The sequence below is a fragment of the Diabrotica undecimpunctata genome, chromosome 2 (genome assembly GCF_040954645.1).
Source record: "Diabrotica undecimpunctata isolate CICGRU chromosome 2, icDiaUnde3, whole genome shotgun sequence".
Lineage (NCBI taxonomy): Eukaryota > Metazoa > Arthropoda > Insecta > Coleoptera > Chrysomelidae > Diabrotica > Diabrotica undecimpunctata.
In genome coordinates this window covers 174,428,997-174,443,888 of record NC_092804.1, presented here as the reverse complement: position 1 = coordinate 174,443,888, position 14,892 = coordinate 174,428,997, and the positions used below count along the sequence as shown (strand labels likewise).

General features: G+C 32.1%; 1 protein-coding gene across 2 annotated transcripts in view; it reads left to right on the top strand.

Moving 5' to 3' along the window:
- The window catches only part of LOC140435255 (tubulin polymerization-promoting protein homolog), a 34,818-nt gene extending 20,716 nt beyond the window's left edge, over positions 1–14,102 (top strand). For both annotated transcript variants that reach the window (XM_072524065.1, XM_072524066.1), the window contains exons 2-3: positions 1,164–1,568; positions 8,546–14,102. In XM_072524065.1, the coding sequence (XP_072380166.1) occupies positions 1,164–1,568; positions 8,546–8,716 (576 nt within the window). In that variant the 3' untranslated portion in view covers positions 8,717–14,102. The remainder of the gene's footprint in view (positions 1–1,163; positions 1,569–8,545) is intronic.
- Positions 14,103–14,892: the final 790 nt, after the last annotated feature.

The following is a 14,892-nucleotide window of genomic DNA, read 5'->3' as shown; positions in this document are numbered from 1 at the left end:
TTCATAAAATGATCTTCCAGTTTTTTATCTCTATTACATTTTAAACTCAACAGCTTCTGTTTTAATGTAAGCTTGGTGAATATATTTTTTCTTTCAAAAAGGTCTTCTGACTGTTTTCAACATGTCTTTAGTAGTATTGGCATGTTTGATAATGTCTAAATGCTCATCTGTAACATATTGAACTATAATCAACTTTACTCTTGCATCTACATCTGTAAAAATTTTTTTCTTTGTTTGGTCTAAACTTTCAATCACTGATAATACTTTCTTTTCATTTAATAAGGTCTTAACTCTAAATTTACACGTGTTGAAATTCTATCCTATGAGAACGGGAGAGTATTGACCTTCAAACATCTTGAACGTAATTACTTTTGCTTGAGGTTTACTCTAGCTATTTATCAAAGAGTCAACTGGACCCATAACCTGTTCAATATTTAGTTTAGAAATGGTTTAAATACTGATGGATAACTTCTTTTACTAAAATCAACATGCTACATTTTTATCTGCATTTTGATCGAGTGACGAATTATGAAGTTCTTCGGAAAAATGGGTACATAATGTGAACTGCTATCACAATAAACACCGGAAATTTGAGTACTTGGGTCATATTATGCGAAATAATAATAGGTATGGTTTACTTCAATTGGATATTGAAGAAAAAGTGTTTGGTACGAGAGTATTTCCTGGCTCCATAACCTATGAACTTGGTTCAATATGACGACTTTCACATTCACTTTTATGTTAAACAAATTCTTTGTTCAAGCCATTGGCTCATTTGTGCAATATAACCCAGCATTCCCATCTTGTATAATCTAAAATGATTTAAATAAAGATGCTATTGAGTTGCTTAAGCTTTCAATGAATGTTTGCCTTTTGTATCTATTTTACTGTAAAGAATTTGTTCTATTGAAAATCACATCTTTTGGGTAACTGTTATTGGTAAACAAATCAGAAAGATCACCATTGCTCCGTTGAATTTTTGGATTTTTGAGTGACATAATATATAATCGAGGAATATTCTCGATGAGGACAGTTTTTGGTAGCAAGCTAAAATAATTTAATTTTCTTTTGCTATGATCAGTATCTATAAACGGTTAACTATATATTGTCATTAAATGACTATTTTTGAATAAAAACTATTTATTTATATTTACTTTTTACAGATGACTGACAAAGATCTCGAGAAACCAACTACGGATCTAAACGCATTAAAAATTGATGAAAACAAAGAATCACCGGGCGGATCCCCTACGCCTGGAAGCAATTCATCGCTACTTACATTCGAATCAAACTTCAAGAATTTTGCAAAATTCGGAGACCCAAAATCGGACGGCAAACAGATAACTTTATCGAACAGCGACAAATGGATGAAACAAGCTAAGATTATCGATGGAAAGAAGATTACGACAACGGATACTGGTATTCATTTTAAAAAACTTAAATCACAAAAAGTTGGAATAGTTCAGTACAAACAATTTCTTGAAGATTTGGCTAAAGCTAAAAGTGTGGAGGTGGATGAAATAAAAAATAAGCTGGTTAGTTGTGGACCACCAGCAACTCCTGGTGCTGTAAGTAAATATGTCTTTTATTAATAAAATTATAACATTTATCATTGATACAGGCATCTAACAACTGCTTTTCATAAATTTTGTGATAAAAATATGTTATAGACAAAATATCCAACAGATTTGCTTATAAATAGAGCTCGAGAAACTTAAAACTATATACAGGGTGAGTCATAACTATTGGGACATAGACTAAGGACAGGTTATTTGGACCAAAATATGGCTATTGGGCCAAATATGCCTTAATAAAATGTTGCTGAGAAAAAGATACAGGGTGTTAAAGTTAATTTTTGTTTTTGGTTTTTTGCTAATAGTTTCCCTGTATATTTATAAATTGCTATCAAAATTGGCACAGAGGCATAATCTTAGACAAGAAATAGTATTTTATTTACAATTCCACTATCAAATACCAAACTAATAAACAAAGTTGCAACTAACGTAAGGTTTCCGTTTTGACGATAAATCAAAACTAAACACACTTTAACTTAAAAGAACACAAAAACTCAAACTAAATGTTCTACATGGTCTCCTCCGATTTCTATGCCTTTTCTAATTCTTTTTATAAAGAATTTTCGGACGTTACAAAAAATATTATTCTGTCCCCTTATAAGATTAGCTGCATTTTGAATGTATCTCCAAAGTTCGTCTCGTGTATTAATTTCATTGGCATAAACTAAGGAATGTCCCCAAAAATAAAAATCTAGCGGGTTGTACTCAGGACTTCTTGGTGGCTATTGAAAATCACTGCCTCTGCCAATCCATCGTTGAGGAAATACGTCATTAAGATGATTTCTAACAGCTAATGAAAAATGAGGTGACGCTCCATCCTGCATAAACCACATTTTTCTTCTTACATCCAGTGACAGATCATCTAAAATATCACTAAGAGTATTTTCCAAAAAGAATAAATAAGAATCTCCATTTAAATTCGGAGGAAGAACATAAGGCCCTAGTAGTTGGTCGCCTATAATGCCACACCAAATATTCAATTTAAACTCATGCTGAAAATGTCTAGCTTTAATAGCATGCGAGTTTTCTTCTTCCCAATAATGACTATTTCGCCAATTAAAAACCCCTCGTCTGGTAAAAGTTGCTTCGTCGGTGAACATAATATTCTTAATAAAGTGTCTGTCATTGCGATGTTTATTCAGAATACGTTGGCAAAACTGTAACCGTCGTTGGAAGTAAATTTTGAACAGGAGTGAAGTGATAAGGATGGAGGTTCTCTTTTTTTAGAATTCTAACAGTAGACGACTGACTTACTCCTGTTGCTGCTGATCGATGTCGTGAACTTATTTCAGGATTTTCATCTACTCGAACCAAAAGTTCATCTTCTTGATTAGGTGTGATTTGTTTCGGTCGACCACCCCGATTTTTAGTGTGAAATGACCCAGTTTCACCTAAACTACGATATAATCTTGCAAAAGTTTTGTGATTTGGTTGCCTTCTGTTTGCGTATAACATTCCATACCTTCTGGCTGCCGAGCGACCGCAAAAATTTTCTTGTGCGTATACGCAAATCATATCTCGCATTTCTTCATTAGTAAAATGATTGTGACGAGGCATTTCAATCAAAAAAAGTAATGATTACTTTTAAAAAATGCAACATTACACTACACTGTCACATCAAAAATAATTTACTCTGAACAAATGATATTTACCAACAACAATTATCTGACAGTCCAAAGCATACTTTTCATAAATGAAATAATATTTGAAATCCTTTTTTAAGACTCTAAGCAGTTCGACTGCGTTTTTATCGAAAACGGTTGAAATTATCATGTTTAAACAAGAGTACCAATTTTACGTAAAAATGATGTTTATGTCATATTTTCTAATAAAAATTACTAAAAAGTTTCATCAGAAAAAGTTTAGACTCAATTTGATCATTAGGAATGATCCACGTGGCGCCCTCTATGACAAAACGTAAAATTGTAAATAAAATACTATTTCTTGTCTAAGATTATGCCTCTGTGCCAATTTTGATAGCAATTTATAAATATACAGGGAAACTATTAGCAAAAAACGAAAAACAAAAATTAACTTTAACACCCTGTATCTTTTTTCTCAGCAACATTTTATTAAGGCATATTTGGCCTAATAGCCATATTTTGGTCTAAATAACCTGTCCTTAGTCTATGTCCCAATAGTTATGACTCACCCTGTATTATTAAATGTTTCTCTAAATTTTCTAGAGAAAAACTGTGCCGTCTATCTGATAATAATTGTGTATGTGCTGAAAAACTTCTATCTACTTCACATGAAATTAAAAGAGCAAACTTAAAATATTGTATAATTAAGGGTTCTACAATATTATTTATTTGAATTATTTTTTGATATCCCTCATTTTTCTTTAACACCGCGCAGAATTTTTGATACACTTTGTTGGTTTCCCCAAGGTGTTCAATTCATTTAATGAATTGATAATTTCAATACTTTGGACTAATGAAATGTTTGGCTTTTCTAATCTAGTAATTGATTCAGCAATATTTACAAAATTGGTTTTGATATGTGCCAAATTACTTTTTAATAACGGTTTTTTTAAAATGTCCACACATTTTTTATAGCACCTGCACTATCTACATCGAAACTACAAATGACGTCTCTAATTCTCTCAAAGTTATCGGTTATGAAATTTACTGAATTTAACCATGTTCACCATCTAGTTATCACAGGTTCAGCTGGTAAAGGTACATTAGGTAAACCGGTAAACGATCTTTATACGACTGTACCCCGTTGTTGTACGTTGAACCGTTTAGACGTTACAAGCTTAGTGCCGTTTTGGCATTGTCTTTGCGTTTTGTTTTTATCATAACATATTCGTTACCACCTCTCCTTTCCATCGATACCTTGCATGTTGTTGTACGCTGAGTCATTTGGACGTTACAAGCTTAGTGCCGTTTTGGTAATGTCTTTACGTTTTATTTTTATCTTAACATATTCGTTACCACCTCTCCTTTCCATCGATACCTTGCACGTTGTTGTACGTTGAACCGTTTAGACGTTACAAGCTTAGTGCCTTTTTGACAATTTCTTTGCGTTTTATTTTTATCTTAACATATTCGTTACCACCTCTCCTTTCCATCGATACCTTGCACGTTTTTATACATTGAGCCGTTTGGATGTTACAAGCTTAGTGCCGTTTTGGCACTGTCTTTGCGGTTGATTTTTATCTTAACATGTTCGTTACCCCCTCCCCTTTCCGACGATACCTTACACGTCACGATCCGATCGGTTTTTTTGTATTAACGTATTTCACATCTCCTCCCCGTTCCAAAGAGCCCTCGTACGTCACAATCTAACCAATAACAACGGAGATACGATCTAGCGCCGTTTTAGCACAGTCTTTGCGTTTGTTTTCTATCTCAACGTGTTCCCCGTCCCCTCCGCTTTCCAACGATACCTTACACGTCAAGATCCGATATGCCGTCGCGCCTCCACCAAAAAAAGCGTCAAAAATGATCAGAATGGACCTTAGCGATTTCCCATGTTAATTTCCATAAGAGTTGTGCTCGTTCTCTTGTTGCTCTTTTACTGGCTTTTAAAAATATTTTTTTATATTTGATACAAGGGTATTGACCATTGAAAACTCTGTCCTTACAGTTTCTGCTACTCTATTTAAAGCATGTGCTAAACAGGTAACGTGTATCAAATTCGGAAAAAATATTTTTAAATGCTGTCCAGCTTTGATTCTATATGGCGCAGTATCACTTAACAATAACAAAAATTTTTTAGTTTGTATCGTTTGAGGTAAAAAAAAGTTACTCAGACATTAATTTACAAATTTTCAAATAGTTACATTGTTTGTTTTTTGCAACTCCTTAACGGAAACTAAATATCCGGTGCTACACTCACTCCCGTTTAAACTTCCTATAACCAAATTTGCAACAGATATCCATATTGGATTATTCCCAATTGCAGTTTTAATCGCTTCAACGGTAAATTGCATGCTGGAATCTACATATTTTTTCATAGAATCGTAGCAGAAAGAACTTGTACAACATCATTATTGCAGTACTTTTTTAAAAATTGTTGGAATAATGGATTATCTAATTTTGCAATTGGAATATTACAACCAATCAGCAAACTACAGAGATCCTTATTAAAAATTTGTTAGTAAGAAACTTTCGTTATATTTGTAGTTATGAGCTGCTGAACCCAATCTTGATACTTTTGTGCACGAGATTTATGCGTTGCAGTGCCCAAGTGTTGATTAACTTGAAACTTTTTTTCACATACAATCTGAAAATTGGAAATAAAAAAGTTAACCAATAAACTTGTAGTACTTCGTCACTTTAAAGTTAATATCATCGAGTTAGAATCTATGGAGAGGGCATCACGTGACTAAAAACGACCTCACTTCGGCCATATTGTTTTGCCACTTTTGACAGATCTTATATGTTTATTGTTTTTCGAATATTTTTAGTTTTATAATACTTTTATAGAAACTGTAATAATATATTGTGATAGTGCATAATAATGGTTTCTTGTTCTCAACGTAGTTGCAGTAGCAGAAGCAATGTTACTAAAAAATCTTCAGGAATAACGTTCTACAGGTTAGTATACAAATATGTAAACAAAGTAATGGCCCGTACTTCAAAAAATAAATTAATAGTATTTGACTATTAATTTATCTTTATGTATAATATATCGTGTTTTTAGTGTTTACCGCGGGATAAATAAATCATAGTTTATTAAAAATGTATTGCACTTTTTTAGATTATGATTAAATCTTCTGAATAACTAGTCATATTTTTATAGTAGTTTTAATATTATTGAGTCCGGCCATGATCCTACCGCCATATTGGTATCATCGTTAGCCACGCCTACCTACGCCGTGTTTAATACATACGTTAATATACTCATAGCTTCTCCATAGATTCTAACTCGATGGTTAATATAATATCCTAATTTAATTGGTTTTCACCTCTATTAAAATTTTATATACAAGATATTAAGACAAAGGGCGATTTCTTTAGTCGATTTTAAACGGACAAAAAACATTAATCAAGCCCACTACATGTTACAATTTTATAAAACTGGTTTCCCGAAGTATCTCCTATATAAACTATTTTTGAGTTTTGATCGTAGAATTTTTCTTCAAAAATTATGAGGTTTTAGTAAAATGTTTCATTTTTATTGTAAAAAAATAACGTATTAATTTATAACGAAAAAGTCAGTGTCAAAACCATGTTTACACCACAGATCACTAATTTGTGGTTTACCCCTTTGCTAAAAATAATTTTAAAATCAGTGCATTAAAATAAATAAGTTTTTCATAATGAATGATAGTCCTATTCTAAAACTTACATCTTAACCTAAAATTATATTTAGCTTATATTTTTAGAAAAATATTTAAAAATTAAAACAATAATTAAATTAGATAAACATAATACTTACCGGTTTGTTACAATCAGTGCAAAATATATGGTTGTCATCAATAATTTTGAACTATGTTTTACTATTAATCCACTTTTTCAGAAGAATTTATTTACTTGAAATTTTCAAACACTTTTGATAAACACTTTAACACAACTTTACCGAACCAAAGAATACACCAAACCACTGGCGCACCCAGGGGGGGTTTTGGGGGTTAAACCCCCCCCCCCCCAGGACCCTATTCCGACATTGTTACTCACACCAAACTGAACTAACTGTAACTACGGACAGAACGAAAATTGCATTTTATCTTTTGCTAATACAGTAGACTCCCTCTATAACGAGAACTGAAATGGCAGACTAATTACCTCGTTATAAGCGGATCTCGTTATATCCAACAACAATAATATTGTGCATACATATGAATATGTAGTTTTCTAAAACATTAACTTTCTATAGTGAAGCCATTCGGAGCAATATAAGATGCTAATAAATATTGTTTGAATGGCGTTTTTAAAACAAAGTTGTTTACTTTTATTGTCAATGAAATGCATTAAAACAAAAAAGAGTTGTTTACTTTTACTGTCAATGATATACGTTAAAACAAAAAATCTGTATTCTGTAAATATGTATAAAGCATATAAAGTTATTTTGTCATTTTTGACTGCTTTAAATTGTCCAGTATTCTATCTATCATATTTTCTAAAGATGTGAAACAGTTTTATGCTTCTTCATTTGCGTTTTGTCTTGGATAAAGTTTCTGACAACCTTTAAAACACTTTCCACATCTTGTCTATTAGGACCCATATTATTAGGTGTGAATGGTCAACCCAATACAATGACACTTGTGAATCATAAATTTTACATTTCCGACTAAGAATCATAAATTGTAAGAAGTTTATTGCGGGCGACCCGCAGTTAAAAAGGGTATTTATTTATAGCTACAGCCGGGCCAAAACGTAAAAAACACGTTTTTCAATCTTATTTTCTCTCGTTATAAGCAAATTTACCTCGCTATAAAGGGTTACAGTTCAATAGAAATTTCACGGGACATCTAATGTACCTCGTTATAAGCGAAACCTCGTAATAACCGTGTTCGTTATAAAGGGAGTATACTGTACATATTCTGATATTTTGTTATTTGTTAAGCTTTCGGGAAAAACCATATTGATTTATGATTTCATGTAATGCCGGCAACCGGCTTATCGCGTATTATTTTCCATATTGTCATATTATGCTAATACCAATAAGGGGTATTTGCGTTCTCAGATATTTGTCTATATTGTGGTATACCTGAAAATATGCACTTTTAATAAATGAATATGCACAATGTGCAAATATGCCCATAATATGCATTTTGCATATTTCCCGAGCTCTACTTATAAACAATGTAAAATTGCTATTTGAATAGTTTTGAGGTTAAAAATGACGTTTAATTTTTTGCATGTTTTGTTTATTACATATTGCTGTCACTAAATCTATCAAAAACAGTTTTTAGATACATGTATCAACAGAGTGTCACGATTTTTTTTTTCTAAGTTCTCTGGTCTAATAAATCATTAAGTAATTTTTACCAATAACAGTCTCCTTTTTTATTTCAGTCATCTACAACTGCCAAAGCAGCAGCGGCAGTTGATCGACTTACAGACACATCAAAATACACTGGCACACATAAGCAAAGATTCGACGACACGGGCAAAGGCAAGGGCATTGCCGGAAGGAAAGACATGGTTGATTCTTCTGGATATGTCAGCGGTTTTCAACATAAATAAAATATATCACTGTCTTTCTAATCACTAAAATTTTTCGAATTGTATTCGGGAAAAAAGTTAAGATGGTAAAGAGTGTTTAAGTTCATTTTTAAGGGTATGATAGTTAATATTTTTATAGTCAGATGGAAATATTTCAATACGAGTTTGCATTATTTTAAATCTTGGCATATTTTTAACGTAAATTTATTAAACGACAGTTGTGAGTTTTCTTTTATGATATTTTAACGTAACAGAAAGGTTAAACTTTAGCTACTTTCATACATACCTAATTCCTCCCAACATTAAGGGAACTTAACCTATATGATTCAGCAGTTTTCAATCTTATTTTGATAGAAATTTAACGTCGTTGCAATAGGCTCGTTTTGACACGAACATATTGTACACTAACCCACCAAATGATTCTTCAAATCGAGAAACAAGGGACAACAAAATCATAAAGCCTGAAAAACCCATTGTTGGATCTCAAGCAGTGTAAATCCAGTTTGCTGTGACTCTCTTAATGCCATTCCTTCACATTGGAAGTCTACCTATTCCTATCTCTATGTTGAAAACGATTATATAGCTAATCATCAAAGAAAAAAATTCTACACGATTATTATCATAAACATTTCAGTAACAATTTTTTAAATTTCTAAACCTTTTAAGTGCCATACCATAGGTTATAATATTTCCGCCATAAATTTGAGCGATCACTCGTTAATATCAGTTACTCTGATGTGTTTAGAAATAAAAAGCTCGTCAGAGCATCTATTTCACAATCAGCGAGATTATTAATCGACAATCGACACAGGCCTTTTAAGTATTATTTACAAAAAAATATGAACATTACTTCTTCTTTAAGTGCCATCTCCGCGACGAAGGTTGGCAATCATCATGGCTATTCTGACCTTCGAGGCAGCTGCTCTGAACAATTGCCTTGAGCTGCAACCATAGTAGAGTATACTGTGTACATAGCATTTAACTAGCCTTATTCTGAGGCCTTATTCCAATAAAATCTTTTTCATTTTCACGAAGTTGGCACGTGCTTTGCACGTGCATGAACATTACACAGTGCTGCAATTTAAAAAAAATATATGATGACTGAGAAGCGAAAGGTGTTTTAAAGCTCGTTTACCGCGTTCATTCTCAATCTGCCATCACGTACAGATTTTTCACAAATCGCCATCTAACTTTTGTACGAAAAGACAGGTCTGCTATAGGGCCTGTGCTTAATAAATAAATGAAATAATTAAGATGAAGAAAATAAAAAATAATTGGTTAAAAGTTAAAAACTGTTTTTTTAATCTACAACTATTACACAAATTAATTGTTATTAAGTCAAAAGAAACGTCCTCTTTCTTGAGTTTCTAAATAAACATTCAACTAGATTACAGTCTCTCTTGGGGTGCCAGAGGTAGTCAGCTTTCATATTAGTATTCCACCTACCTTGATAACGTTGCTCCAATAATTTTATATCTTGATGGAACCTCTCCCCCTGTTCTTCGATGTATCTCCCAAATTATCGGGGAAATAGTCCAGGTGTAGTGAAGAAAAAGTTTTACACTCATAAGACAACCTAGCTTTTGAAAACTTCTTAATAAGTCATTTATTTCTTCTTTGTAATTGGGATTTTTTATTTCCCCAGAAATCTCTTAACAACTGATTTGAAGCTGTCCATGCATTTTTTCCCTTAGTATCCATGCATTTTTCAAAGTCATGTCGATAATTAGTTAACGAATTTGAGGATCCACAAAAATTCCAGCTTTTTTTTTTCAGAATTTATCTTAGGAATATTCTTACTCAAATACTGAAAAAATGGTTTATCCTGATTCAATGCTTTCACGAATTGGTTCGTTAAACCCAGATTAATATGTAGAGGTGGAAACAGAATGTGTTTGGGGCCTAATAGTGGACTGTTTATGACATTATTTGAGTCTGGTGTCAACTGGGTTCTTGTTTTCAAAGATTTCATTGTATAGTGACTGGACCTATCTCTGCTATCCCATTCACAAAAATACTAAAAAGGAAGGGAATTTAGTAAATCCACTTTGCAACCCTAGGAGAAAACCTACGATTTTAAAATCTTCATAAATTAACAAGGTTTTTTTTTCTCGTCTTTAATATTTTTTGCAAGAGAATTTGCATATGTGGTATGTTTCTTTTAAATGAACGGAGTCAGCTATGGCATTGAAGAATATCTGTTTCCATTATGTAAAAGGACAGCTTTAAAACTAGTTTTTGATGAATCTGTTGGATTTGTGACGTCTGTGATACGATTACTACGTCTCAATTCAATACCTCTAGGATTAATACTTTCTTGAGGTATTGAATGATCTCTTGCTTTAACAGGGCTTCCAAATTGTAGACCCTCTTATGGATCAGAACTCGTTTTCTTAATTTAACAGGAGTCATCTGGGAACTTGGAGGGTCGACAATTTCAGAATTATAATTTCCATTAACTACTGAAGGTCTTAACAGGTGGGTTGTAGTCAGTGAAATATTTGGTTGTTTTACTGTTTACTGAAAATTTCCTAATACTGTTTGCATATTTGTACAAAACTCTATCATTAACTTAAACCCAATATGTCACTGGACTTACACATTTTATTATACTACCCTCCTGCCACTTATCTGTTATATAAGGACCTAGTCTTCCTACTAATACTTTCTTCCCTACTAAAAAACATTCAATTTGTTTGAAATCTGCGAATATATTATAACTGCAATTATTACCCTTTTTAGGTTTGATCAAATCAATGACTGTTTCGGGTTTAACTTTAAACATATACTCATTAGGACTCACGCCTTTACTTGCACAACTGTTAAAAGTTGACTTTTATCAAAGAAATGTCTTTAAAGCAACCTTTACTGTTTGTATGTGTCTCTCAGCAGTACCATTGGACTGGGGGTGATATGGAGGAGACTTTACCACCTTTATACCATTTATTTCACAAAATTTCAAAAAACGGTTAGAATTAAACGGTGGACCATTGTGACTAACAATGATGTCTGGTAGGCCCGTCACAGAAAATGTTAGTTTAATGTTTTCTATAGTATTTGTTACATTAGTACCTCTAAGCATGACATGTACATCAATCCACTTAGATTTACTGTCCACCAATAACTGATAAGAGACATTATTAAAAAAAAAAAAGAAATCAATATTAGATATTAATTGACATATTTTACAACTAGATACCATTTGCTCAATATCTTGTCCCAAACTATTGACCTAGTAAGCATTTTGGATCTTACCCTACCAGTGTGGTTCTCATGAATTAATTCTAGAATTTTGTTTCTTAAAATAGTAGGGACTATTACTTCTGAACATCAAAATCTATGAAGAGTCTCCATTCAGTAGGTTTATAATCAATTCCAAACTATTCAGTCACTTATTGAATGTTTTGAAAACCGTTGCATCTATTTCTTGAAAGTAAGGAGCAAATTCTCGTTCACGATAATGATACCAAGAACAAGTGACACTTGTCGCAAGATTTTTTGATTTCAATCTGGATTCAAGAACTTTGCAGCATCCTTTGGGAGATTTAAATCTCTTACTAAATCATTTAATTCTTCTTAAGTAAAAAGTTTAGGTGAGTGATCTATATCAGGTTCATACCTCATCACTTACATTGTTCTCATTGTCACTACTTTCACAGTCACAGTCATCACTAACATCTTTTAGAATAGTAGGCAGGTATAGTGTCGCTCTGAACTACTGGTCTAATAGCAGAAGTTAAGTTAGGATAAACAATAGATTTCTTGTTCTTAACTGAGCAGCCAGTAGTAATATTAGTCAGACAAAAGTAACAATCATCCACATGATTTGATGGCTCTCTTCAGACCATCGCTATTCCAAAGGACATAGCTTTCTTTTTACCTATTAACCATAGTCGCAATGTCTTGACACAAGTTCGACAAACAGTATGAGAAACCCATACTTTGTCTTGATCGCCAAGTTTTACACCAAAATATGAAAAGTAAACATTTTCTACAAATTTGGTAATATGTTGGTATATGTATTTATCATCTGGTAATGTCACCAGATGATAAATCCTTCGGTAACATTTCTAAATCTAATGTCTATTTATGCAATCTGTGCAGCAAAAAAACTGTACCTGATAACAAAAACATCACAACGCATTTGAATTCAACGCCAAAAATACTCAATAAAACTTTTGTTCCTAGACATAAAAATTTTTGCAGCATCGTGTATCGTATGGATTATTTCTGAGATGTATTTACTTTAAAAATATGCCGCATATTTTTGTCCGTTCACACTCTTATTGAAGATGCTTAAACACTTAAAAGTTATTTGCATTTATTTTTGTAAAATAATATATTATAAAAAATTACAATTATATATAAATAAACTAAAGTGGTGTTGTGTTATTTCTCGATTGTCTCAATTGAGTTATGAAAAATTTTGACTCTTTCTTGCTGCGAATGCTCCTACATAATTTTTATAAAAGACAAGTAAAGATAGTAGGTATATATCATTAATGAGCAAGATCCTTTTACATTCCGAATGAGATTATTTAAAAAAATACGTTTAAAACAAATACATTTTTCAGTTATAGTAAAATGTTTACTATACTGTTTGTGATAATTAAAAAAAAAGTCATTTTGTGTCAAATGATACACGAAATGGCGAATGATAGCTCAAGATTTTTTGAGAACCTAAAAACTGATATTTATCATCTAAACATCATACTTTTTCATGCATAAGTACGAACTTCAATCAGTCTCAACATCCCCAAAATATTATTTCTTATGATCGATTTTTTATGACACAAGAGCGAATTGTCGAATTAAATTTAGAAAATCAGCTGAACACAGGAACCTAGTCGTGTTGAAAAATGCCAATAATTAAAAGTGGAACAATATTGGCAGACTCCAAAGCAAAAGAATCAAAAAACGAGGGAACGAATACTTTAGAAGAGTTATTTAAGGCACTATACAAAGGGCAAAAAACCATTATATGAGAAAATATTCTGAGAACGTATACATTAAGTTTTTAAGACGCTTTTATCATATTAACGTTTCTAAATCGTTGTTGTCATATTTAAAAATTTAAGTAGGAGTACTCTGACAGCAAAGTAGGTTATTTTAAAAACATTTCACTTAACCCTTTATTTTAATATATGCTATTAATTAAGCCATTAAAAATATGGTTTATAAGTTTCAAATTTCTGAGCACCACATTATTAGTTTTTAACAAAAAACTTTGCAAAAGTATTGATTCGTGCAAACTCTTCGGAAAGAAATTGCCTTCGAAAAATTTTTGTAGATTTTTTCTAAATGTCTACCTGTCCGTACAAGACCTTTAAATACTCTAACTATAAGTTTTGTATATATTTTTATTTATATCTATATATGGAAATATAATGTTATATTAAAATATAAATAGGTATTTACTTATTAGAACCTAATATTCAGAGGGATCAGTGCAATAAAAATATAAATTTTTCCACTGCTTTTTATTTCAAGTAGATACTGCATTTGGTCACTTTTTTTGTTTTCTCAGTAATTTAAACTGAAGAAGCCATCTCTAATTTCCCCTTCGAAGATGCTGAAATAGCTAGACAAGACATCGCTAGAGTTCCTAGAAACTCATAGCCTCCTGCTCCAAACATTAGCGAATCCGAGGGAAAAGCCCTACAAGAACTTCAGTCAAATCCAAATCTAGGCATTCTTCCGCCGATTACGGAAACGCCAGAGTTATCCTAAACACTTCTTATTACATTAATAAACTCTCACATCTCATTAATACTTCAGACTACAAACCAATTCCCAATAATCCAACAACCCATCTAGAGAAAACAACAAAATTTATCATCAATAAAACCTTGCTTCTTGTTGTCGTAAAACAAACTTTAATTCTTCTAGAAACACCTTAAATGTATGGCCTACCCAAAATTCACAAACTCGATATTTCTCTACGTCCCATTGTCAGCGCAGACAACTGTCCTACACAGCAATTAGCAAAATACCTGTCTAAAAGTCTACAACCTTTCGCCCAACATCTTTCGTCAAAAATTCTTTTCATTTTATCGAACTATCAAACACACATTCTAGTAAGTTTTGACATCGTTTCACTTTTTACAAAATTCCTATCATAGACTAAACTCTAAACATTTCCCTTAAAATATATACAGTATCTAACAAGACCACTTGTATCTCAAAAACCCTTCATA